Below are 27,841 nucleotides of genomic sequence, written 5' to 3'. Positions count from 1 at the left end.
TTGGGCTATACATAGTTGTACGGTACAGTAGTACATTATTTTTTTTTTTTTGTGTTTTTAATTTATTATTTGTTCGTTTAATCTTTTCTGTTTCTTCCTAAGTCCATTAATTTCTGTTTCGGTATTTAGCTAAACGCATCGTAGACGATATACTATTTTATACACACATATATATATGTGTATATATATATATATGTTTGTGTATATATATATTTATATTGGATAACATTGATTAATTTAATAACACTGTAAAGCTAGCTAGCACTCGTTTATTTACACCTTGTCTATGATATATGTATATGATATAATAATATAATAATGGTACAACTATCGCATCTATACAGTCGTCTGCATATGTTACATATACATATTAGTACCGAATTGTACTTATATACTATATTTTTCAACAAATATGCATATATGCGTACACGCCAAAAAGTATATGATTCGCTTCTAGAACTTGACAGAGATTATTTATATTCCGTTTTCTTCCGTTTTCCTTGTATCACTCGGGTTTCATTAATTAAATACATACGTGTATAACAATAAGTTTCAGTGATTTGTTATTCCATTTACACAAGTCTTGCAAATAACAATAATTATTCATATATTTCAGCTCGTAACTGCAGTCAGTTTATTATATTAATATAATTCGTGCGATATAAGCTTACATCGTATAACTCTTAAAAACTATATGTATATATATGTATATATACGTATATATATATATACATATATGTATTAGTACTTATCAAATTTACGTAATATTATTTTACCAAACTTGCATAAGTAATACATGTACATAGGTATATAGAAACGCGACATATTTGACAATTTTTTTGTCCCACGCATAGACGGACATTCACATATTGCGATCTCGTCAAAGCTAAAATAAATACTCGTACCTTATAGTACACTGCCATACTTATGATTCAACACGTATGCAGGTGTGTGTGTGTGTATATATATGTATAATTATATTATATAGGTACGTCACGCTCAGCAGCGCGACTTACCTATTCCGTCATATCATTCGTAAAAACCGTCCAAAATCCTCTCAGCAGACGCCAAGTCCGAAAGTCTAATCGGTGAGAGTCAGTAAAGTTCAGAAAAGTTTTCGTCATGCCTCTTTTAAACCACCTTAAATCACCTTAAATTCCGCGGCGCTTTCTACGCCTTCCTTTCCTAACCGCAACTGTATCACGTCACTGCGAATTGGCCTTCCTTTGGTAACCTCTTGTCTGCACTTACTTGGCGATAAGCGGCTACTGATAGAAGCTAGCGTGCTGATAGTAGCCGCCGATGTATCACTCGGAGTAGCTTGTCTTGTCGCTCGCGTTATCGGGGCTCATTTCTCTGTAGGCGTCGCCTGTACTCGCACCGTTATTGTGCCCCCCGAAGTCCTGGGGCCCCTGATTCGGCGGCCTTATTACCGTGGGGAGGTAACCGGTCCCCGTGTAAGGGGCCGCCAGGAATCTGTGTCTGGTTGGTGGGGTTGAATTGGGATTCGGTAGACCTTGGCTTTGGGCTAGGGAGGCTGCCGCTGTGCAGTAGGCGCTGCGCGAATAAGCGCTGGAAGCCGCTCCTGCGAGTCCTGCGGCTGCGGCCGACGCCAGCGCCCCGGCGAGTGGCGAAAAGGCCGATTTTGGGTGCAGGGCGTCCTCGCAGACCATCACTTCCATCGCCGAGACCACGTCACCTGAAATTTTTGAAGGAGAAGGTTGGAGAGAAGTCGTGAGAGGGGTACACCCTTCAAGGTCTTGCTCTCTCGATGTCTTGGAGTGACAGTTCGCTCCAATGGAGTGAAGAATCACCGAACGAGGATGAAAAATGCGCGATTGCAAATCGAGTGAATATTTTACTCCAGTGAAGTATTCAATATTCACTCCAATCGAGTGAAATTTAAAGTGATATTATTCACTCCAAACGTTTGGAGTGGAAAAGTTCAGGATTGAAGAGTAAATGTGTTCACTTCATGGTGCGAGTTGCGCAGTTTTCGCTCCAAGGAAATTTAGAGAGTGTGAAAGGTACTTTATATTTAGTACCCAGACAACGGGATAGGTACTTTATAGCGCATCTACGTAGCTGCAGGTACAAATACTCTAGGTTTACCTACCTACGTGAAGGTACTTTATTGACATTGGATTATATATGGGCATGGTGGGACTCATTGTGTACAAAAGTTACGCGTAGAAAGAACCGCAAATAAGTTTCAAGTGAGGTAAAATTTTGAGTAAGGTCGGTTTTCTTATCGCATTGATACTTTTGATATTTGTATGCCTGAGGGAAACTTCAGTTATCTTCGATCTTGAGAATAACAGTGAGAGGCTAAACGAAGTTGCATAGGAGATACGCTAATCTCTCGTGACTTTGAATGAAGATCTTTTAGTGCAGTATCGAAACAAGCTCTATTCATTCCAAAGTGTCCCTGTGTACCTTTAACACCTTTGCACCTGTCAAGTTGGGCACTCTAATGATCTACAAGCAAACGATACCTGATCGACAGTTCGGAACGTCACGCGTCGATTTTTGCAATTTTACTGACGTATTGAAAATTGACAAGAGCAGACGCGGGTACACGAACAACAATACCCGAAGTAACCGGTATAATACGTAGGTGATCTTGTTACTGCCAAAATGAACTTAGGTACAAGGCAAAGGTATCGACACCTAGGCACTTTACGTTTCGCTATGGTGATCTTGCACGTCACGGTGCGTCGTACGTACCTTTGCATCGGTGTAGCAGAGCTTCGACGTCGGCTCGACGACGACCCGGAAACACTCGCAGGAGTACGTCGACTGGCGATCTCTGCTGAATCTGCAAATTGCAGTGCTGAATTCCCTGCATTTGCATTTGCAAATCTCGTTGCTCTTGGAGGTGGTGCTGATGCTGATGTTGGTAGAGAGACGGGGCGCAGTAGAGCGAACTTGCCGCTGGTCCGTAAAGCGGCGCGTATGGGGAAAAGTGAGCTGCTGTCTGAAATACCAAACCCCAGATGATCCTTAGACTGCGTTATATCTACTGTGTTACTGTCGGGGGTTTGGACATTTTTGAATTCGTTAGGGTTTTTGTCGACGTGTAATTGCTTATCTTATACAGATAAAGAAAATTACCGTTGCATTTTACTTGCTTCTTTCTTGGTGGTTACAATTTGACAGTGCGTCTGTTTGAAACCCGTATATATATACATCTATCCCAGACAGTAGAAATATTCAAGTCGTCTAAAGAGTGTCTATGCGCCATTTTCTGACGCCCAAAAGATATCTTTATGTCGAAAAAATATCCTCACATCTAAAAGGTGTCCTTGGGGCGTTCGAGACGTCACAAAATAATGGCGCGTAAGACATCGTTTCGACGTCTTTTCGACGGTTTTAAGTTTTGTGCTGTCTGGGATATTATTAAGCAAAATTAAGTGCTTGCGGAAATATTCTTGGGTGTAGGTGACTGATTGGCTAATTTTTGGCATCGTAACTGAAACTGGGTTTCCGTTCATACTACGTTAAGCAATTCCCGATATTGTCTCCAACTTCCACGAATCGGTGACTTCAGCCTAGTGTCTTTCTCCAGAATGAGCCCATACCTTCCCAAGACTAAAAACTCGAGCAATTTATCCAGTACAAGTAGTCAACAATTACCGTTAACGAATGAGGCGGTGGGCTGTGATGAGCCTGAACAAGGTTTGTCTGAAGGGGCGTCTGCTGGGGCTGAGGACTTCCGGTTTTACGTAGGCTCAGGTTCTCCGGGGCAGGCGTATCCTCGCGTTGCGGTGTTAGGGCCGGTGTCAAGGGAGGCGTGTTCTCAACCGGGGAATCTCGGGGATCAGGACTCGCAGATTCCGAGCCGTTCGTACTCCTCCTTGACGGCGGAGCCTCCAGTTCTGTCGTAAAGTCGGTCGAGGCGGAGTTCGGGATCGGGCAAGGATTGGGCACTTGGTGCCGGCTTCCGGCACGCTCCAGGGGATGATTTTCGTGCATGTGATCCCCGGCCGAGTCGTGATCCTCCGAATCCTCGCCTGTTGAGTCCACGGAGATTCTGGCGCGCTTTGGACCTGGAACTTGAAAGAAAAACGAAGAAGGCGTTAGTTCCTAGCTGTTGAAAATATCGAACGTCACGATGGATCAGTCCTTAGATGACTCTATTTCTTTGATTTTTTGGATAGTAATTCTGTCCCGTCCAATGCTGAGTTGAATTTTCTCAAACTGTCACATATAACATCACTTTTTCGCGTACAGTAGTGAATTATAATATGGACAAGTACACTGCTGTGTTTTTTCTTTTCGGATCCTGGGAGTCGACAGAAGTCCTCAAGTACTTGGACTAATTATCAACTATGTACCCATGCATGTAAACGTTTTTCCTGAACCTATTTCACCCAACCGTTCAACTGGTTTTCACTGTACCTTATGGTTCTACCTTGTGCACCACAAGTCCCCATCCTCCTACAAGCTTTCTTCCATTTTTCCCCTCTCTTCTCTGTTGATTACTTTCTTTTCCAATCCGGTCGAGCAACGCTCGTACCGCTTCGTTTAGACGGAAGTTGTCGACGTGTACTTGGACTCAGATCGCGAGGAAAGTTAAACTGTTTATAAATTCGTAAATAAAAGTAGGAGAAGAAAAAGGAAAAAAGAAGATGAAAAAGTAGAAATATGTTCTCGAATGTGCAAACGCTGGTTCTAGTAGCTAACTTTTGAAACGGTCGAAGGGGGAGTCTCAAGTTTCCTATACCCTTGGTTCCCCGGCAAACTTGAAACTTGAAACTTCGAACTTTTCCAGTACCGCGCTACGTAGTTTGGTTTACCGAGAGTCCTTCTCGTAATGGACCACGAAGTGAGCAACATTTTGTACGTTCACACTCTACTGCGTCTTCCTAACAAGTATAAGGCAGCAGGGCTAAAAATCCAATGCATCCTTAACTCACCGCTAGTTGTACGGCGGTCGGTTGGGGAGTTGGCAAAGGAAAGGTACTCGAAAGTTTCTCCCTGCACTCGTAACCTAACGTAGGTGCCTACAGCCTCGCCCAGAAAAAAAAAACTTCTCCTCCCTTTCTTCCTCCCTCAATTTACGTATTTACCAAAGCATGGGAGCGGGGGAGTTTACAGCTGATGGTGTGGAGTACTTATTAACCGCGCCGTAAGAGAAGGAGAAACAAAAAGAGAGAGTGTGCGGCCATGGATGTTTCAACGAAACGTGCACGGTACGAGTTGACTTTGCACATTGACAAAAAAAAAAAACCGCAACACGGATTCACTGGAATTATTATTATTTCCTGTTATTTTTGGCACATCTTGAACGCTGTATTTCTAAGTAGGTACCTGCACACTGTATTTATGACTCACTCACGTTTTCCTCATAATCTGTTAAACTTGACTCACCCAGCTGGTTTGCCCCGATTCTATATTACAGCTACATTCTCTGACCTCGTTCACGATGTCAGGAAATAAGGTGAAATAATGCGCGTACGCTTTAGTCGAACCAATTAGAAGACATATCCAAGGTGATGTCATAAAGGCTTGATATTTGCGTTCGCGTTATTATCTTTGCAAATTTTTACTGCACAAACTGGCATTGGCAAATAAATAAGTAACCCATTTACGTGATATCTTTAAAGATCTCTTCAGTTCCGACGCACCTTATTTCCCTTACATCATGACCTCTCGTCAATTGATATCCGTCGATGGATGCATACGGCGGTGTGCGTTCGTCTAAATCCACGCCAGTCGATCGAGGTCCAGAGTTAACCGACCGGTTGGTCAAACTTTTTAACAAGCGATCGAGCACCGGGGTACAACCTTACACCACACTTGACTTGGATTCATTTCAATTCCTTGAATATAACCAAAGCTTTCTGTTTCTGCGGCTCGTATAAAAAGAGCAGATACATGGACGTAGGTATTACCTCGCTACGAGTTGGCTTGCTTCTGTGTATAACAGGCCTGTCCAGTGCTTTCGCAATTATTTCTAACAACCTCACGAATAAGTTGAGTGGTCAGGGGTTCCCCGGGCAATCCCTGGGACGCGTGGCACCCTTCGAAAGGAACCGACGGACCTCGCGTTCGCCAAGTGAGCACCGCGTCGGGTGGATATCGGCATCGGCAAGCCATACTCGAGAGCTTGCCGCGTCTCAATGCGCGAGGGTGGGATGCCGGGTTTCGCTGGGTTGGTCAGTCATTCAATGCACGTTCAATTTACTCTTGCTGACCACTCGAGTGTTAAATATCTCAGCGTACGTGCGCCGAGGAGACTGTTTTTCAATTCATCCACCTCTGCCAATTTCGACATTTTATATGTATATTATATATGAGTATTCGTTCGATTTATTCATTCCGGTTATTCCCCCGTTACAACGTCAATTAGTACTATAACCACTCGTGCACTTCTGCATTCGTCGTGTAATTCGTCTGCGCCTACGCGTAACACGTGCTTCGGTTAGGAATGGTTATATCTTTACTGCATTTTAAAACCGATTTCAACTTGCAGGGTATTGGGACTTTCCTGCGGGACAAATATGACTTGTATTATATATATATATATATACGACGGTCACTTCTGATGAGTTGGGATCGTTTTTCGAACACAATTAAGTCGTAAGAAACTGTCGAGCTTATTCGAAATACCTGGAAGTAATTAAAATCTTTTTTATAGCAAGTGAAACTTTGGTGGAAAAAATTTCGTTTGAAAATCAATTATTGTCTCAAATACGAATTATTGAAATCCCCGATTTTACCAGGGTAAGAATTGATGAGTTTTTGAGGTTATCGATAAAAGAACCAAAATCTTAGAAGGTAGTTAAAACTGCTTTTTTCCCATTGACAGTGATGATAAACCCCCACGTTTTTCGAAAACTTGTAACTTGTAATACTTGAGCATCCTCCTCGGTTCATCCCGATCCCGGATTACGTATCTACGATATCCAAAGTCGAAAAATAAATATGAAGCTGGTGCGTGAAGTACGGCGTATTCCTTAGCTGGAAAAGATTTTATTACCCTCACTAGTGCGGGGGAAGCGATCCACCCTTGCCGAGTGTCTCTGTCGCGCGACGGAATTTTCAGACCAAGGGTCACAGGGGTTACGGATCGGGGGCTCTTGGGGTCGGAGGTGGAAAAAAGACTGCCGGCAGTTTCACCGTATTACTACAGCGCACTACACCCGTCTTGAAATACAACCCCTAGATCTGCAAGTGTCGTTTTACAGTCGGGGCGATACTTTAACAATATCGTGTCAAGGCTCGAAAGTAATATCCCCCCCCAACGCCGCCTCTCCGACACCAAGGGGATTAAATATACTCAAAGCTCAGGATACGGCGTCGTTTACAAATAACATATATCACCCTTTGTCCGGGCCTGTACGTCGTCACGTAATACACGCACTGAATTATACCTTCGATTCCCTTTCTCAAAATGGTTGCCATATGTAGCCAACTTCTAATTCACATCGAGCTACTTCACAAGGTCTACTTAACCATATTCTGCAACTTTTTGATGGGCGGAGTTTTACTCCTCACCCTTCTATGCCTCTCCACCAACGGATCTGTCTGTGCCGAATGAGTTGACGACGATGATATATAAATTACATTATACAAAAACTGGTTTACTCATTCTTTAACGGTTGTTGAACGGGTATCTACATTATCCAGTTTCAAAATGGGGAAACTCGGTAACCGGACAGCTACAGTGAAAGGTCTCTGTTCGAGTAGAAACTTCGAAGTATTTCTTATATACACCATTTGCCTCGCGCCCTTCACTGCCTTTCGTGTATCAAAATTAACGACACGTATTCAATATTGAATTTTCATTTTTTGTACTACGTCAACTCTTTGAAATTTCACGTCGTACGACGGGTCTTGGAGTAACTCGCAAAGTCCGGTCTCTGAGAAGAAGAGTAAGTTGATATAGCCTAGAGTGATTCGGTTTGTAACTTTTTTTTTCAGGCACCGGTCGAAAAATTTGTGACAAATACTGGAAACACAGTTATCGTAAAATCTGGATACGGTAGGAAAATATTTAGACATCGCTACCAATTATTGTAATATTTTTCATTCGTTTTTATGTGTACACTTTACGGACCTTATTATATATATTAGTTTCTTTTTTTCGTATCGTGGTCCAATTGATCATTGTTCATAAAAATTGGTACTGAAAACGAAATAATGACATTAAGGTGATGCGATACTCCTTTTTTTATTTATCTTTCGGATAAAATACGAGAACAGCCAACTGCGGAATAGTTAGGCGGAGTTTGCTGTTGATTGGTGAACGATTAATTTGATCGGGACACAAAAAAAAAATTAAACTAATATATATGTAAGTCCGTAAGCTGTATACATAAGAATAAATAAAAAATATTACAACAATTGGTAGTGACCTAAAAATATTTTTTTACCACCTCCAGTTCTTACGACAATTTATACACCAGCATTTGTAACAAATTTTTCACATTGCACCTTAAAAAAAAAACGGTTAAAAAATGAATCACTCTAGTATAGCGATTTTCACTCGGCAGCTTGGCTACAATTAATTGAAAGTTAAAAAATCTCGTTGACGGAGAAAGCTCTGAAACTCGACTCGCGCGACGGTTATATATCATGTTTGTCATGGATGATCGTTATAAGAGTGACTGGACGACCATGGGGTGGGTAGAAATAGGGGTTGAACCTCGGGTCACGGTGGTTGCGTTGGCACGCGTGGAATTTGCCGCGGCTTGCGTCCTTCGCACTGCCGAAGTGTCGGCAGGGTGTGGATATAACGGGAGGACGAGGATGAGGATGAGGATGGGGAGGGAAAGGGGGGACGAGACGGTATCGTCAGACACTTTAATAACCGTCCGTATAACTCGCGCCCTAATATGTATCCGCGCAGAATTCTGGCAGGCGAGGAACTACGGCGACGTCGGTTGGGGGGGAGGGAAATACAGTAGAACAGTGGACGTGTAGTATAGCAATGGTGGATTTCACCCCGTAATGGAATATGGCAACACATTAACTCAGCGATATTGCATTCCTCCTCGCGTCGTTACGCCGCGGACCTTCGGAATATCAATAACTAATAAAACTTGAGTTTATTGGAAGTGTCGCGAGTATATAATAACCGTCTACTCTGGTCACCGATACCGGCAAATTCCTTTCGACTATTCATCTTGTAATCCGTTCGTTCATTCGAAAGCGAATACATTATATTATATTACAGAATTTTACAATATTTCAGTCTGCTAGTCATGCCGGTGTAAAATTAACAACTTCACGATGGATCAGCACTTTGGTTAATGGCCTCGGCTTCTAGGCATGTTTGGTAAAGGATTATGAAACTATTGACAGTATGTATATTCGTTACTGTAGTTACATGTACCGATGCGACGGAGGAATTATTGCGACGGTTGTCAATCTCGGATACAACAAACCGTTCGAACAACTTTCACTCAACAATTGAGAACGGAATAAACTTTGGTACCGGTGAATTCGTTACGATAACTCGAAAACTGTGCAACGAAACAGTACGAATCATTCCAATTTCACATCACATGATATATCAATGTATATTTCGAGGTCGTATTCTTCTCATTTATCGTCGATGTATAGTTGGTCCTGAGAATAGACATAATTTATATTTATATGGTGCAGTTGAATTGTTCGAAGTCATATAGGGATGGATACGTAGGTGCAGATGCGCGAGATGTGCTCTGGGTGAGATGGGGAACAATGGCGTCAACGGAGACAATGCTGAATAATTCAGAATACCACAGACACATACACTGATCCACGGGCAGCCGCGTTTCTCTCTCTCTCTCTCTCTCTCTCTCTCTATGTATTAATGCGTACTAGAGGCGGTACAGATATACGACGAGAAGCGTACACACCACTGCATAATGGAACACTAGGAATCGGAACATAGCCCTGCAAGTAACTGTGGACGACGCGAAACATCACTATAAATTAGATTCAGGGTTTCGCTTGCGGTGGAAGTGACCCAGAGCCTGGGGTAGGTAGGTACTAGGTGCACCGAACAATGAACAGTACGGAAGCAAACAACACCCTGGAAGCGGTAAATTACATTCAGGAGCAAAACCGAAAGCGTTACCCGACCATGTCTCATCTCTCTCTCTCTACAGGGTTTCTCCTTCTTCGTCCAAACCCCGTCTCAAACCTATGTCTGTAAATTGTTCCAAGTCGGTGTTTTCATTGTTGCATCTAAATGAAAGCCGATTGGTCAGTTTTTACTCCTGTGGTATAACATGGCGTTCAGTGGTCTTGGAAATGTCATTCAATTTTTCTTATCTATCAAAAGTCCTGAAAACCATCTTTGAAGGTTTCTTGTGTCTTGGAAATATTCTATTTCTAATGTCTTTGAATGACCTGAAAATGTTCTGGAAATGTCCTTGAATTTTAATTCTCCATTAAAAGTCCTGGAAACTATCCTTGAATTTTCCTTGTGTCTTGGAAATATTCTACTTTTTATGTCGTTGAGTGAGCTGAAAATTACCTGGAATTGTCTTTGAATTTCTTACGAATTTTTTACCGAACGCCATGTGGAATCGTAGACGTTTTACTTTGAGTGCCCATTTTGTAAAAGGGTGCGTCATACAGCGATTAGGACACTTTGAAGTCAAGACTGATACAGTCGTATAATTGTTTCGAGCCACTGATTTTCAAAGATGAAATGTGGTCAACCACACGGGAAAAGAATTGTTCGATTTACATGCGCGACGCTAATTATGTGAATTATTGAATTATACTTGTTTGTATGTTAAAGTTGCATGCGCGAATGTTCTTTCATATTGCCAAATACCGAAATTGAAGTAATTTGTAATCCAAAAAAGTGCTGTTCATATAATTAGCGTCGCGCACGTAAATCGAACAGACTTTTTTCACGTGCATGATTCGAAGATTGTTTTTTATTTTAAGTTTGAATATATTAAATGTACAGTTATTACTCGAGGAAGTGTTCGCTGATCGATTTGATACAAATTACGGTTTACCCTTGCTTGCTATTTTTTTAAAGACTGAGTCTTCTTGCGGCCTCTGAGAAAGTCACCCAAGTTAATCCCTGTTTGTATTAAAATTCACGAAACTTACTCGGGGTCATTTTTTTTTTTCCTTAAACTTATTCGCGATTTGTTTGCTTTGTCAACTACGGTTTACATTTCCGTTCAACCGAATGTTTGCGACTTGACTTGCACATTTGTCAAAAACCAGCAGTGACTACCAAGCATATATTTCGCTTTCTATCCGCTTGTAGACATTAAAACACTTCACGAAACGATTTATAGCTAATCGTGGGTAAATTTCGGGAGAAACTAGCCGGGAAAAAATTTATTTCGCGGTTCTTTTCATCGCCATGAAAAGGGAAGAGTCTGACGGTTGGTAAGACAAAATTCCACGTGGATGTCGAAAACTGCCGAGTGAAAAATCTGAAACTGATAGGAGTTGGCAGCCAAATGAAAAGCTTTTGGGAGAAGAATTAAAATCGGATATTTTTTTTCGTTTTTTAATAAATGTACGAAATAAACATAATCGTTTATTTCGAAAAAGCAATAAGGAGAAAAAAATAAATGTTCGTCGGTAAAACATTGAAAATCGATTTATTCCCGGTAGACCCGGAAGTTCAAATTAAACGGGACATGGAAATTTTTCATGCTCGTTAGATAGTTGTGAAATCCTGTAAGTTTTAAATTTTTTTAGCCAGTTTGACGGACAGACCGACATGTTTCAAAAAATCTGTTTTACGGATTCTGATGGTTCAAAAACGTAAAGATTCGTTTAGAAATCAAAAAATGTGATATTCTATCATAACCAATACCTTTATTATGTTACCCAAGGTGACGAAAACAGGAAAATTATGGCGTGGAGTCAAAACATGGAACGTTCAATATTTCGATTGGACGATACATCGAAATTTGAAACACGTGAAAATGAAATAACGAAAGACGATCTGTTCGATACCTTGAATTTCAAAAGTCTCACTGATTAGAATGACTGCTGAGTAGAATGACTACCGATCAACGACACTTGGAAAAAGAAAGAAAGCAAGAAATTCGAACAATTAATCTTTCGTTATTTCACCTTCGCAAGTTTGAAATTTCGATTTACCGTCCATTCGAAATATCGATCCCTGCGAATTTTCACCCCCATCCAAAAATTATCTCACTCGCGAAAGGGTCTCGAAGTCGAATCGCAGATCGGGACACCGGCAGGCAGGGTTCAGTCACAAGGCATCGAGATACCTCGGGGGGTGCCGACATCGCTTCGAGCCGAGCCGAGTTTCACAGTAAATTACTCCGCGAAGGCGTTACACTGCTTCTCCCCAGCGGCTTGGTGCCGGTCCATTATATCGCGGCGTGCCTTTTCATTCCATACTCTCTGAAGCCAGGGAGCGAGACGACACCGACGCCTTCGAAACGCGGTTTGGACGGGCCGAGTTATACGCTTCGGGTTATAGCTCACGGTCGATGACTCTCCGAGGTGTAATAAATTATTAACCTCTATTGTTCATAATGTCGTTAAATAACTTAATGTCGATCTATCGCCTCTTAGACTATGCACCCTCTTATCACCCCTTGGCCGTTATTCCTGCAACGCAATGAAGGAAAACTTTTTCACGCTACTTTCGCATCGTATATTATCTTTCAAACGGTGAGCTTCTTGCCTATTGTCACTGTGATAATTGCAGAATAAAATTACTCATCGGATATTCAATTTTATTTTACTGCGATTAGGAAAATTTACGCTGTATCGGTCACCGTAGCAATCCAAGTTCGTTGCAACGAAGCCGATTGTGTATAGTCGAACAATTCGGAGCACTGAATCGATAACTTAGATTGATCGTTTTATAAAACACCATTTACAATTATTTGCCGCATTCCTTGTTTTTTTTTTCTCAATTACACTCTCACCAAAACTTCGACCGATTCTGGTGTGATTAAATAACATATTTCAACTGATTATTCGCTACCGAAAATCAGACGCTCCGAATTGTTTAATGCATTATTTACGAGAATTTATTACGTTAAATTGTGTTTACAAGCGTAATTAAACGAACCATTTTACATTCATACCATACGGTGAGAAACACTACTATATGCAGCACTAATAATAATAACACTTGAAAATCAAACAATAAGTTCATCATTCGTCTGTCAAGTTAATATTCCACAAATGATATATAGTTTTTACATGTTTGTTTCTTTCGTTGTCGTTGCGAGTACAATCATATTCATATCAAGCGTACAATATAACGGACAATTGGTGAAACTTCATTATTACAGAGCATCGTGTAATATTCTTTTTCTGCGTGGGCGAATCGAAATTCGTATATAGAACACGGACTACTCTCGCATTGTGTAAGGTAACCCTTGCACATAATGGCTATTATATTATTTGCTCGGAGGGTGGTTTGACATATACATGTACGCGCGCACACACTCGTGTATGTATATATATGTATATATATATATATATATATATAATTATAATGATAATAATAATAGACCGCAGACACCGCGGACCCTTGGAATTGTGGGTTATACTTCGATAGGAATGGAATTGTATATAGGTTATAACGCCGGGCGTGCAGCAATGGGCTGTTTAGGGGCGAGGGGAATTGATATACCAGATGCAATTTAACATCTGCTTCTCGAGGCGAGGTGAGTAGTACTCCTTCTCCTCCTCATCCTCATCCTCATCCTTCTTCTCCTCCTCCGTCTACTGTCAGTCAAACGGTGTTGAGCACGTTTCAAAAATCGTATCTCGAATAAAAATGGTTTTACAGGGATGAGGAACCGACGGAACGCCGTAGGGCAAACAACGTATAGGTATGGGATATTGTGTTGGATCGTGATCGATTCCAAACCCAAAGAATCAAGCACTTCATAATTTATATTATACGTCAGAAAATTACAATTATAAATAGAAATCAGAAACGATTAGAAATCTCAATTTAATTAGCCGTAGTTTTTTTGATTTGCTGCTTCAAATTTTCGCTATTTTGTTTTTGACAGAGTTCAAGTCTACACTGCGTTTCTTTTCTTGATAAGCGTAGAATGAGAGAATTTTTTTTTGTTCCGGTTACCGCTCAGTCCTTAATTATTTTCACTTTTTACCACAATCGAAAAATATGGTTCTAGGTAGAAAATAAAAATTAGTCAAAAAAAGTAGAGCAAACCTCAGAAACTGATTTTGCGTTGCAATTAGCAAAAAAGGATCGACGATTAGCGCAAAATGGTTACGCGTACCTGGTTTTTCGTAATTCCAACGATATTCAAACTATTTTTTTAACGATACCGGTTTTACCTGAATTTCCTTAGTTACCATAACAAATGAAATGAATTTTTATTCACTCTTTTACTTCATATTTAACGGCGAGGGAGAAGAAGAATCAAAAAAGTATTTGGAAAAATTACGCGATCGTGCAATATATATCGCCTGAAATCGGTCATAATTGGTCCATTGGACTTTTGAGCTCCGTTAAAATGCCGGATACGCCATACATGCATGCGTATATCCACCGCTAGTTAGGGGTGAGTTGAGAAGTAGGTTGAGGGTGTGTTCGTCGCTGATATACAATATTATTTCGGTGAGGAGGGTCCGCGATTCGAGTCTCGCCTCCTCCTCCCGCAAGGATCTCCAAGGATCTCCAATTAACTCTAACCGTTTCCAAAGCATTTCCGTGCCGTGCCCGACTTCGCGTCAGAGTGGCTGTTTCCCCTGTTTTCAAATATGTATGTATATAAATGTAAAAGTATATGTATACATATATGGTATATACATGGTTTATAAACACGGAGCTTTTCCGGGATCGGACGGTCAATGGCAAGAATGAATCGAGTGAACTGCGAAGAGTGTGTATATATGCGGTACGAAGGTTTAACGTTTTATATCGATTTATGTACGCCGGTGTAAACCGCGCTGTATCCCTTCGCCAATTAATTGAATGTGTATATAATAGTGCGAATTCAAGTGATTTGCACCGAACCGTTGAAAGAATTTAAAATAAAATTGATCGATTAATGTCTCGCTACACCGATTGCTCGGGAAAATAAATCTGAGTATGGACTTGACGAGAGAAATTTTATCCGATTGTAGTTGTATTGTAGAAAATTATACAGGAAAAACTGATGTAATTCGCAGGTAATAAGTTTTTACGGTGTACATATTAAATAAAGTTTCCCGCATTTTTGTTACGCGACAATAGCAAAAGTGTGAAAAGTATAATATATTACGAAGGTTCGTGATTTTTTAACAAAATACACTGCACGTGAGAGAATCGATAAAGAAATCGATAGATTCTTCAAAATGTTCAAAGGTCTTCGAAATTTCACCAAAAGTTTACTCGACTGAATTAAAATTCAAACGAAAAAAAAGCAATTCTTTTCAATAAACATAGCGATGCAATGAATAGCGAATCGAAGAAGCGGACAAAAAACTAATTTGGGTTATTCGGTGAAACCGCATTTATTTTCAGAACCATCCATCAATTGCAAAATTATTCCTCGTTTTCAACAAACTTTATTTCACCTGCATGTTTGTGTTTTTTTTCTTTTTCTTTCTTATCCTAGATTACCCGCAGCAAAGTTTAAAGACAAAGTTATAACAAACGAAAATTTCCATCACCGTTACGATGTTGCGTGTCTTTCTGATTCTCACTGTGTAAAAAATCACGATCAATTTAACAGCGGCAAAAATATTATACATACCTATATAATTCGTGTGTGTGTGTGTGTACTTGAAAAAAAAAAAAAAAAAAAGAAAAAACCCCCGTTTCGATTTACACGATAATCGTGCGCGAAACACACACACACACGGTTATATATACGAAAACGAGAAAGAAAGCCTACGCGGCTCTGACTTCATCCGGAATCTCGTGGTACGGCGGGAGTTTAGGAAACAAAAGACTCTCATTATTACGTATCGATACGCAAGCAGAATGGCGATAAATCGCATCGGAAACCCTCCCTCGTGCTCGCATGGGAATAAAAAAAAAGAATAAAAAAAAAAATAAAATAAAAATAAAATAATAGAAGCGAGAGAGCGGGGGACGAAGGAAGAATTGAAAAGAGAAAAAAAAAGAAAAAAAAAACGAAAACGAGCGAAACGGGAGAAAACGGAAATGGAGGGAAAATAAATTTTTTTTCAAATCGAATGTGTTGGTTGCGCGTATATAATAATACCTCGCGCTTACCAGATATCCAATACGTCCGTAGTGGAAAGGACGGGGGGGGGGGGGGGGGGGGTAGCCGATCAGTCATTAAATCCTTGCGATTCGCTTTTGTTTTCACCTCCGCCGCCAGCCCGCGCGTGTTTTGTTATTGCTGTCGGAAAGGGCGAGAGGAGGTTTTTCCGGGGGTCTCTGTATACGTTGATATATACATATATAGAGGTATGTGCGTATACATCCGTATGTACGCTAAGCGATCGCGTTTGTGTGTTTAGCGTTAGCGGGTTGAGGATGGAAACGAATGGATGGCGGGTGTGGGAGGAGATTTCTGCGGCAAGGGGCGATCGGGCGTAACGTTTTTAATTGTTTCGCGCCCAGCCGTCTTTTGTTTTCGAATTTTATAACCCTGAAAGCGCGACGTGAACTGTGCGCTGTGGTTTACAAATATAGCGATTTTTGTAATTTCATTTACTTTTCTCGGTTATTTGATTTTTTTTCATTTCCTTTTACCGCTTCTTCGAATTTCCTTACGTTCGTCGGCGGTTTTCTTTTCTTTTCTTTCTTTTAAATCTTTTTTTAACAGCGCGCTCGCTGAAACGGAGATACTTTATATATCCGTTAACGATTATACTTTGTTGTTGTACAGAGCGAATTTCTAACGATCGCAACGTCTGCTAAAATTTAATACACACGCGATGCAATTCGAGTGGAACTGATTGACAGGTTGTCCAACCGTTTATAACCTCGAAATTCTTGACCGTCGTCGGTGACGGTTATGCTCGATACTCACTGCAACCGTGAAAATTTCTTAGGGTTAAAGACGGTTGGTCACCCTGGCAAACAGTTGCTCGCGCATCGTAGCACATGCGCGTTGAATTTTACTACACGAATAACGATGTTATTTTTTCCACGCTCTTGAAGCATGTATTTCCGTGATTGACATAGTTATAAAGTTTTACACTTTGGACGATTATTTCACCACTGGAATACACGCGTACCTACTCGGATGGCGCGTCCTTTCAACGGATATTTGCACGACTGCGTCAATTCGTTGTACGATCTGTAGGTTTTTTTTTTGTCAGGGGATTCGCGCGCTCGGATTTTCAACGTGTAGTTAAAGGTTTCTCGTACAAATCGACATATGTATATATATATATATATATATATATATATATTCTAGATGTCCTGGGCGTGCATGTGTTTTGTTTAATTCAGTTTCAAAGCTCGAACTGTAGGTGCTTTTATATACCGAAACCGACTCTATATTATCAAGTTTCATTTATAATTTCGGATTATTTATTATCATAAACTTTTACCTCCATTGAAATTTAAGAGTATATGTACGCATAGCGATCTTTTAACCCTATCTTATCAAAATTTCCTCATTTTCTGTGCAGAGTAGTGGATTTAAAAAAATTTTTTTTTTTTCACTTTCATTGCAGGCGGAGTGAAAGACAATATAGGTGTAAAAATGATCCGGCGATTCAATAATGTACTTATATATTATATTCGGCGGTAATAGGATACTATGCAATATAAGTAAGTTCAAGATACGGGTTTTTAATTAAAAAGTAAGCCTGTGGTGGAGGAATTAAAAGAAAAAGAAAGGAAGAGAGTAAGAAGCCCCGATCGCCCCGACAGTGTTTTAATTCCAACCAGCATCCGCCGTTGCGGATAAGGCTTCCGGTGAAATATCACGTGTGTGGATACACCCCTCAAATAATTCCCATGATTGCTGCCGTGTATCGTATTTCGCAAATTTAATACCGAAAAACATCGAGGCGAAGGGTTGCTTCAAATTAACCGTGTATGATTTTTATTAAAAGTGTTGTAAAATTATAGACGTTGCACAAATGATGGCGCGAACCGCCGTAAAGTTTTAAATATCCTGGAATTTAAGTCACGTGCAATCTCGTCTAAACTTAGGTTGGTTGAATTTAGAAACACGGCTTTGAAGTTGAATGAGTAAATTCTTTACGTATACAACAAATTTCTTACTGACTTTTTTCTTCTCGCATCAAGTTTTCTTACACAATTGTACACTCGAAACGTTGATTGTCACTTATTTTCAAAGAAAATGAACCAGTTTCAAGAAAATTCGATAACTTTAATCTGTGAGTTGTGAAAGTTGTCTCTTTATCGTGCACCCTGGATTCAGGATATTCCAGTACCAAGTCTCGGTATTGGATTTGTTATTTTAAAATAATAACGGTGGGAGTCTTGGGTGGTTAGGAAGGGAAAATCCACCCTCCGGAATCGACGTGCAGTGTCGAATGTGGCCCCTAAAAATCACTTGAAGAGCGCATTACAACGCACCCTCCGCGGGCCATTATATCGCTCGTTTGTAATCCTTACTTTCATGTGGTCCTTGGACGAGGGATTTATGTCGCTTCCCTTATGCGGAACGTCTTATATACGCACTGCACACATTATAATGTAATCCAAACGGTGAATCAAGTGGCGTGAAACCTTGCCCTTTGAAAAGCACTGCCGAAAATTAGAATACTGCACGTACGGTAAGATACAAGAAGATGTAATCGCATGTGAATTTTTGAAATCGAAAAATTCGTGTACTCGAAGTTGTTCAAGTTTATGATAATGTAATAGCGAATTTGCAAGTATATATATATATATATAATAAGACTGGACGAGAATTAATTCAGGCGTTTGAAATTTTGTGAAAGCGCATATTTTATTTTATTCTATACATATATATATATATATACATATATATGTATATAGGTAGTCGAAAATTTCATGGCCCACATATATCCGTAAAAAAATTTGATATTCCGTGCGGTGAGTTACAGCTGTTGATTTTAGAAGTAATTTGCTAATTATCAGAGGTTATGAAAAAAAAAAAAATAATAAATAAATAAAATAAAGAAACTTTTTCGCATGTCTCGGCTTGAAAACATACCTACAATCAACGAGTGTAAATATCTCAGCGTTTGCCAACCTCCGTTTAGTACTTAGATCAATGTTTTCTCATAATAATCGCGGCTGCTTGTACGTAGACAAATGTGCACAAAGTCACATGTAATGCTGTCGAGGTAATACGCCCGTAACATGCCGTCGATGTCCAACAACATACACATGCTTGTCGTGTACTCAGGAGGATGAAGATGTCGAAGAACAAGAAGCAGAACGAAGAAGGAAGAGAAAAAAAAAACAAATGAAACGAAAAAAAAAAGAAAGAAAACACTGAAAATCAGCTTTCAAATTTTCCGTAAAAATCTTGAGCAAACATCTTTGAGAACGTGTCACGCTCTCGACCATCGACCATGTACCGAGAGTCAGTGAAGTCACGAGGGAAGAGTCGAGCATATAAGATTGTTCTACACGCGTACGACTTATGTGCTTACATGTCGATGATTATAAACATGTACCATGTATGCACACGCGATACCTTAAACTAGCTGTTTCCACCGCATCAAAATACATTTACCAAGCAAAGTTGTAGGTACGATGAATTTTTCGCCTTTATCGTCACGGCTCTTTGCAAACATTCGACACACGTTGAATTACAATTATATATACTCGTTTTGTCGATCAATCCTCGTATATGCTGTACGTACCTGTTACTTTTTTTTTTTTTTTTTATTTAAATCTTCATCTCTTGCATTCTCTCTTATCATCAGGAAAACGTGCAATTCTATTAGGCATATTTATGTTTAGCGGAATACTTGACGCAGAAGTAGTTTGAAAAAAGAAAGAAATATTATCTAAAGATATACAAGTTTTCTAAAAGTATATTTTTCATATTGTTGGAAATTTCACTTATGTTGCGAACATCAGTTTTTACCGGTTTTCAATCCACACACTGTGAAAAATTTCATTTGCTGTAGTGACTGGAAAAATTGAGTAAAACAGATATCGTTAAAAAAAATTTTTGAATATTGTTGGAATTAGGAAAAACGAGGTACGCTTAACCATTTTGTAACAGTGATCGTAATGAGAAAGAATTGTAACGGATACCAGACTTTCCGGTTACAGCTAGAAAACTAATTTTCATTTTCTACCTAGAACTGTATTTTTCGGTTGTCGTAAAAAATGATAATAGTTAAGGACCGAGCGGTAACTGGAACTAAAAATTTCTCTCAGTGTACAATCCACGTACCTACATTTCAATGATTCACCTCAATTTTCGTATCGAAACAATCGTTGTATACAAGACGGTTTTTTTTTTATTTCTACGAGATTAAAGCTCGTAACGTTAGCGTAACGAAACATTGAGAGAAAAAATCAGTAATTTCCAACTTGACATCGATTTTGAACAAGTTGGGTTCGCCAATAACGAGTACATTATCAGTTTGGGTTATTTTGAGTTACCGCAATTGGGATGATAAAATATTTTCTAAAAAATTTATCCTCGCGCGAATGAGATACAAGTGGATCGGTCCGTTCGAATTTTGGTAACGCGAGTCGTGAACCGAATGTCGCGAACCTCGACGATCGAACGCGTTGACACAGCGGCCATTTTGGTTAATTATTCTCTGAACCGGGAGCGTTCGGCGTCCCCGATTTCGTGTACATATTTTGTGTACAGGTCACATATCCGTGTGTATTTGCCTAAGCTTGGTGGGTTTCCACCGTACCCATTAGAACAAACCTGCAGATATACACACGCGCGTATCGTACCCACAAACATACGTTATACACGCACGGACTTGTTCCTTGCCCCGGTGTTTCTTCCGCTTCCTCGGCGCGGTTTCTTTGTAGATCTCTCTCTTCCTCTCGGAGCAGCTTCTCCGGCTCCCGTGATATTGTACACGCCCGGTGCTGCGAATATATCTCATGACCCGCAAAGATAAGAAGAAGCCGCGGTTAGGTACACCCGGCTGCCGCTGGGCGGAGGAGGTGGAGGGAAGATCAGAACGGAGTAAAATAATTTCCTGGTGTCTCCGACAGAACGGGACAAAGTTTCTTGGCCAATGCCGTAACAGCCGCTGCCACCACCCTCGAGGAGTCAAAGCTAAGTCGTTCTCCGAAATACAGGTATATGTACAGTGTGTATATATACCCCATGTACTGCCCACCTCGCGGTGTACGTAACTCTACTACGTATACCGGACTTTATCCGGAGTCTGAAAGTTAATACTCTCTGTCGCTCTCGCACCCCCGAAACCAACCCTCTAACCTCGCGCTCGACACACCGGAGTCTCTTCCACAAGGTGAATGGGAACTCGGGGTGTCCTTCCATTCAACGCTTGGCTATATACGCGTATATACATGTATACACATCTTCGTTTCTGTGCGCGTACACATCCCCGTGAAGAGGGTGAGGAAGAGGGGGAAGAAAGCCAGAGGGAGAAAGACTCGGTAGAATGATACGCGCACCGCCAGACCATCTCCGCGGCCGAAGGCACTGGCCCGAGAAATTCAATTACTGCTAAACTTCTCGACAGACTCAAGTCTTGGCTTGCTATAGTGTACCGTATTCTCCGATCTCTTCCTTCCCACCGTCCCTTATTCGTCGTGGGGGTGGTTCGTATTATAGATAAACGACATCTATACGCCCGAGTGTGGGTGTCGGTTATGTACTGCCTTTGGTGTGCCGAGGTTTCGTCGTGGTGGGCATTCGAATACCGATGCCTGTGTCAAATATACATTTGCATCGAGACTAGTTCTTGCGATGCTCGAGACTCTCGTATTGTAGGTGTAGTCTAGACTTTGGTGTCTCGATCGTTTAATCCTCGGTGAACCTTCGATTCGTTAACTTTTTTTCACGACCAAGCATTTTACGGTTACTTTATCACTGAGTCTGTTATAATCTTTCACAAATTTTTACCCCATTGTTTCGCCGTAATCATCCTTGAAACAATAAATGGACCGGTTTGTGTTCCAACTTTAAGATAATGATAAGAACGGTTTTCAAAATTTCTAAATTGGTCGAAATTGATGCACTAGAGACAGATTGTACGATCTGCATGCGATTTACGGATTGTTTTTTGGTTATCAACAATTTGTCGGAAATTCTCTGCACGGCAGATACGCGTGGTTAAACGGGACCGATAATTTGCGTCAAGAAGCGAAGATTCGAGAAAACCAATCGCAGTTCACGACTTTGGTTCCGGATCTCCGGAAGTCAACGAAAGATCACCGCTCGAGTATTTTTCGTCAGGTTTAATACTCGACTATTTGGGGATTCCATGGATGGTTTAGACATTATTATGCTAATAATCAGAACGGCAATAAGATTACGGTGAAAGGTCCTTGGTTAAAGAATCCTCGAAGAGCGATACCTACCAGAGCCACCTTAACGACTCTTTGTTTCCTTGCATGTCCTCGAGCCAAGACATTCGCGAGTAGGTATATAATATAATATACAAAACGAGCAGGACTCGAGAGTATCGACGGCGCGGTGAAAATGAGACGACGTACAATGGTCACGTGACCCCAGAGCACTATTGCTCTATTCTCAATACCTGCCTACCCACCTCGTACTTACTTGGTACTCGATGGCTTTCAGCCACTCACAAGTCAGCACCACCTTACACGGCAAAAGTCAACCGCTAGGTATGTTTGATCATTCTCACGTAAGGTACGTACATGCGTGTAAAACCTACGTGCCTCCTATACGTTTGTAATAAAACATACATCATCCGCATTCAACGAGAGCGTACTAACACCACCGATCTATGTATGCGCAGGATTTATCCGCGTGCCTAATTGTGGTATAAAGCCATTATGTCCTGAGCGAGAAGTTCAGGTTATAGTGGCTGGGTTGTACCTTGGCAGGTACGTGTGTACACACCCTCGAGCCTAGAGAGAGAGACTTTGGGCCTGCTAAATAATAGCCAAATACTGAGCAACCCCTTGTATCGCCACTTGAAGTCCGCCGTTCGTTAGCGAAGGCTTAACTTTGGCCCAATGTTAAATCCTTTACCACTATATTAGGCACTTGTATTACACATTGTCTTCCTAATCCACCGCGATAAAACACTGCATCTACGACTCTGCGATTCACCTGACCGATCACAGAAATTAAGCCCGGTCTTATAAGAACGGATCAAACTTTGCAGGTGTAGGTGTATACGTATAATTTTGCAGAGATACTTGACAGTGAAAATTTTTCATCTTGCTGATGGCTGATTTTTACTCTACCAGGTTAAAAGACTGGCGTGCAGCAGTTTGTTCGAAACGGTGTGTCTTGTAGGCGATTGGAGATTGGCACAAATTGTTGTTCAGTGAGACGTGAGGATTTCATTTGTGGCATTTTATACCTGCGAGAAGTTGTTTCGTTCGAGATTTGGTCGAACCTTTGTTTGCTGCACCCTCGCAGGTTGAAGGATAAACAGAGTGTTCTGTTTCCTCGATAGAAATCGTAGCAAAGCAGATGCCGGTTTATACGAGGATTGATATCGAGCAATGTTCCGGAGGGTTATCAGAAGAAAGATTTATTACGATGATGCGTGTCAATCAACTGATCTACTTGACGAATTAAAAAATCTCACACTGTCGTATCTTCTTTCGTTCTTCAACGCCATCCAATCGCATGTTAAATGTCAGTTTCCGCAACACGTGATCGGATTTTAAAAAACTTTAAATTCGGTTACGAACGACGGGTGGCAGGATTTTCTAATAACAAGCCCTGCACTAAGGTGGTTAATTTTTTGAGTTTATCTTTTCCAAGATGCCACTCGACACATTTGTGACAAATGGTGAGAAAATAACTGTCGTAAAATCTGGAGGAGGTAGGAAAATATTTATACGTCGCTACCAATTATTGTAATTATTGAAAAATGAATCACCCTACCCTGAACCAGTCTTTGAATCGATCGCATGACGATTTATCGTTGCAAATAATAATTGATCCTTAAGGATGAGGATGACATACTAGAACTTCGCCGATCGGCGGATCGTTTCACTTACCGGGAGAAGTTCGCGTCGACTCGTTCTTTTCGGTCTTCGAATTGGTGGTCTGATAATCGTCCTGCGGTACTCGAAGCTGTTGCAAACTTGCCTGGAGTTGGGTTTGCTGTAGCTGCGACTGAAGCTGAGAACTTGGGGGAATCGCCATGGTGGGATTTGAGTGCGCGTGCTGATGAGGATGAACGGGGCTTTCGCCAGCGGGTGGAACCGGCAAATTGGCGGCGGCTGGTGACGGTGTGCAATTGTTGCTATATTGCAACTGCAGGCCTAATTCTCTCGCTTCGCTCTCCTCCTGAGCCTGCTGTCTTCTCAGAGCGACCTGGAGAGTTGCCAACATGCGAAAAGAGCAAATTAACACCGCGAAAGGTAGTTGAAAGCGGATTACTCGAGTTTACTCCGAAACCTTTATTATCGTTTTCTTAATTTTTTCCCGTATAACGTTACGAAAGCGAAGTGGAAATTTCGCAACTAAGTTAATGAAGTATAAAAAGGCGCTATTAAGGGACTGGATAAAAGGTATAACATTTCTCGCAATTTTTTCTTTCTTTCGACACTCCCAAGGAACCTGCGGACCTCAGATTGGCACAATGCGCCGAGTGGTAAAGCACGAAGGGGGGGGTGACGTTTGAGGGAAAATTTGCAAGAGTTATAAGCCCTCGGAACTCTCGAGGTTTTCGGGTATTCACTAATTCGTTGAATAAGCCGTTATTCAAACCCCGGAGGTTTTATTTTCACCGACCATTTGGTGGAGGTAATTAGGCGTTTAACCGTAATTGGGTAAATTTTCAAGACACCATCGCTTATGCACTTCTATTCGTAACGCCGTTCAACACCGCGAGCAAACGATTCTCTTACAGTACGGCAGGACCGGTGACTTGTACTTTTTTCAGGTATGGAATTCATTATAGAAGGATTTGTTTATTTACTCTATCACGGTTACATGGTATTTTTGTTAACGTTGTATTTATGCACTTTCGAAACATTAATCTCATTTATACATTATTGTTCAATAAGATCCAAATCAGCTTGAAGTTCAAAATTTTACTTATTCACGATGGAGACTCGGTTGATTTCTGTCACCATTTTTGCCCAAATGGAAAGGATCGCTGTGTCAATTAATCTAGACGCCATTATTAATCTAATATATTAGTTTTCAGCCTCTGTAAAATGAATAAATTTCTATACCACAGCGCAAGACGACTCTGGGATGAATGGAATAATTCTAAAAAACGAAAACGAAATCAATTTTCAATGCGATGCAAAGTATTTTATAGACATAGATACCCATAAAATTCGAGGCAACAAAGCTACCAACTCAATAATGATCTTCGAAAGTTTTTAATCATATTCCATTCAAGTCTTCGCCTACCAATAATGTCCAATCTCTAGATGTGCTTCGCTAATTTTCCCAGGTATGGAAAATCCATGCTCAGCTTACATCAAGTATGGATTACTCCGGTTCCGGTTACCGCTAAGTCCTTAACTATTTTCATTTTTTACCGCAATCGAAAAATATAGTTCTAGGTAGAAAATGAAAATTAGTTTTCTAGCCGTTAGCGGAAAGTCTAGTATCCGTTACTATTCTTTCTCATTAATCACTGTTGCTATATTTTCTCGCAACCGTTGCGAAAATTTAATGCTCGTGCAACGATAAATTGAAGTTGAAGCCTTGTTTAACTAAAAAAGTAGAGTAAACCTCACAAACTGATTTTGCGTTGCAATTACCAAAAAAGGATCGACGATAGCGCAAAATGGTTATGCGTACCTCGTTCTTCGTAATCCCAACAATATTCGAACAGTTTTTTTAACGATACCTGTTTTACTCAATTTTTCCAGTCACTGTAACAAATGAAATTTTTCTCAGTGTAATGACCATGTGCCAAAGTAACCGGCGGTGCTTTACAAGTTCCATCGACTAACGATCTGCTCTCTCAATTCCAACATCTTGTCCGGGACTTGTATACAGCTAAAGGGCTGAACTTCGTATAACGAAAACGTTTGAATATAATTCCGTAGAAAGGGCTGACCGATAGGGGAATCCGGCAATTAATTGTCCTCTGTATTTACCTGAGCAGCCATGACGCGTTGTCTCTCGGCAATGAGGGTGCATTTTGCGCAGACACAGTCCCGCCATCGACAGTAACGCTTGTGTCCCTTGAGGGCCGAAACTACTCCGTGGTTTCTGCACCTAGCGCATTTCGGCGTTCTCTGATAGCGCTCGGCACTTGCTCTGAGGAAAAATGCCGCTGGTAAAACGTGGTGCTGCTGTTGCTGCTGCATCAGTTGGCCAACGTCCACGCCGAGTCCCACCCCTCGAGGTAGAGACATAACGTCGTTTTCTTGGACGTAGTTTAAACCGCACGTGATAACTTGTTCACGCTTCAGGGTCCGTTTTTTATAGACTATTTTTTGGTGTCCAGTTTTTCAGTCCCGTGTTTGTGATTTCAGAAGTTCAACACCGCGAGCATATTTGTATTTGTTTTTTGTTTTGATACGTTTTGAAAAAATTTCTACGGAGAACGAAAGGGTTAATGTTCTCTACGCTTCTTCTATTCCTTATACCGTATTCATCGTGTCTTTAATATCACTTTTGCACGCCGCATCACTTTTTAATTAACCCTTCGAATCGCCGGACCATGTCACCTTACTTTCGGACTTGTTCGTTCATTTGTATCCCGGTTCTGTCACTCCACGGAGATGAAGGGAACGGACCGTATCCAATATCCGTCGACCATGCAGCGACTGCAATTCGATTCAAACAATATCACGTCAATTGTCACTGCAGGATTGAAATCGCACGTTTAAAATTCAAAAATACACTCGATAGTAACCGGCGAGAGGAACGAATTTGAAAACCGTTGAATCACTACTACGCCAACAAATGTGTGCTGTATATTTTAGTACCAACTGGATTATTATCAGTCACTGTTCCTACCGCGTATCTTACAACTTATGGCCAATTGGTCTCACTGAGTAATCGATTAACCGCGTCAAAGTCGGAGCACGAATAGCGGGCGAAGACGAGGTGTCGTGTGATACCCAACAAGGGATGTTCCACCGGAAAGACCAAAGTTTGGTAAAAATAGCGGAGCCGTTTGGGAGTTGGAAAGGTCCGACCCGAAATGCGCGACTCCTCGACTGGGATCTCGAGTTGTCAACAATTACAGCAGCATCCTCCCCGGGGCTTGGGTATAGAGATGATAGAAACTAGCCGCCCCACCACCGACACCCGGCATCCCCCGCGTGCGAAATAAAACACTGTGCCACAGTGTTCCACCCCAAGACGACCGCCAATCCGGTCGACGATTCGACCGAGCAACGCCTACCACGACTTCTCATTGGCTCCTCCGATGCCGCGGATATGTTGAAGAGTTTGTACCGTCGAAACTTGGAAGAGGGGACGACGGGGGCGAGACGGGGCACGGTGAAAGGGGATATATATGCCTGCCTCTACCTTCAATTTTTCTCTGTGTTACGTCGCACACATTTTCGACTACGTACGCACCTATACGTATACACATATACATGTATATGCGTCGAAATATATACGTATCCACATATACATATATATATGTATGTATATATATGTATACATACCGGGTATAACTATAGTATACATATAACCAACACATTATCCTTTATATTTAAACCCGTTTAACACAAAACCGCGGCGATGCTCAGACGTTCCTACGGCTCCGCCTTTTGTTTTGACCAACTGTTTTAAACCCTTTTCGTATGTTTTTCTTTTCCCTTCTTTTAACCACCTCCTACTCCTCATCCTCCTCCTCCTTTTTTTTTTCTTCATTCTTGTTCTTTCGCTCG

At 41.1% G+C, this 27,841-nt stretch overlaps 1 protein-coding gene across 1 annotated transcript; it reads right to left on the bottom strand.

Annotated features, from left to right (window-relative positions):
* Positions 1–61: 61 nt before the first annotated feature.
* Positions 62–27,157, bottom strand: LOC124305777 (doublesex- and mab-3-related transcription factor A2). The gene is made up of 5 exons (XM_046765571.1): positions 26,087–27,157; positions 24,020–24,338; positions 3,637–4,055; positions 2,728–2,977; positions 62–1,699 (listed from the first exon to the last, which is right to left on the bottom strand). The coding sequence occupies exons 1-5, from the start codon at positions 26,345–26,347 to the stop codon at positions 1,308–1,310; spliced, it is 1,641 nt and encodes a 546-aa protein (XP_046621527.1). The 5' UTR covers positions 26,348–27,157; the 3' UTR covers positions 62–1,307.
* Positions 27,158–27,841: the final 684 nt, after the last annotated feature.

Source organism: Neodiprion virginianus, chromosome 5 (genome assembly GCF_021901495.1).
Source record: "Neodiprion virginianus isolate iyNeoVirg1 chromosome 5, iyNeoVirg1.1, whole genome shotgun sequence".
In the NCBI taxonomy this organism is placed as follows: domain Eukaryota; kingdom Metazoa; phylum Arthropoda; class Insecta; order Hymenoptera; family Diprionidae; genus Neodiprion; species Neodiprion virginianus.
This window is presented reverse-complemented; position numbering and strand designations above follow the sequence as displayed.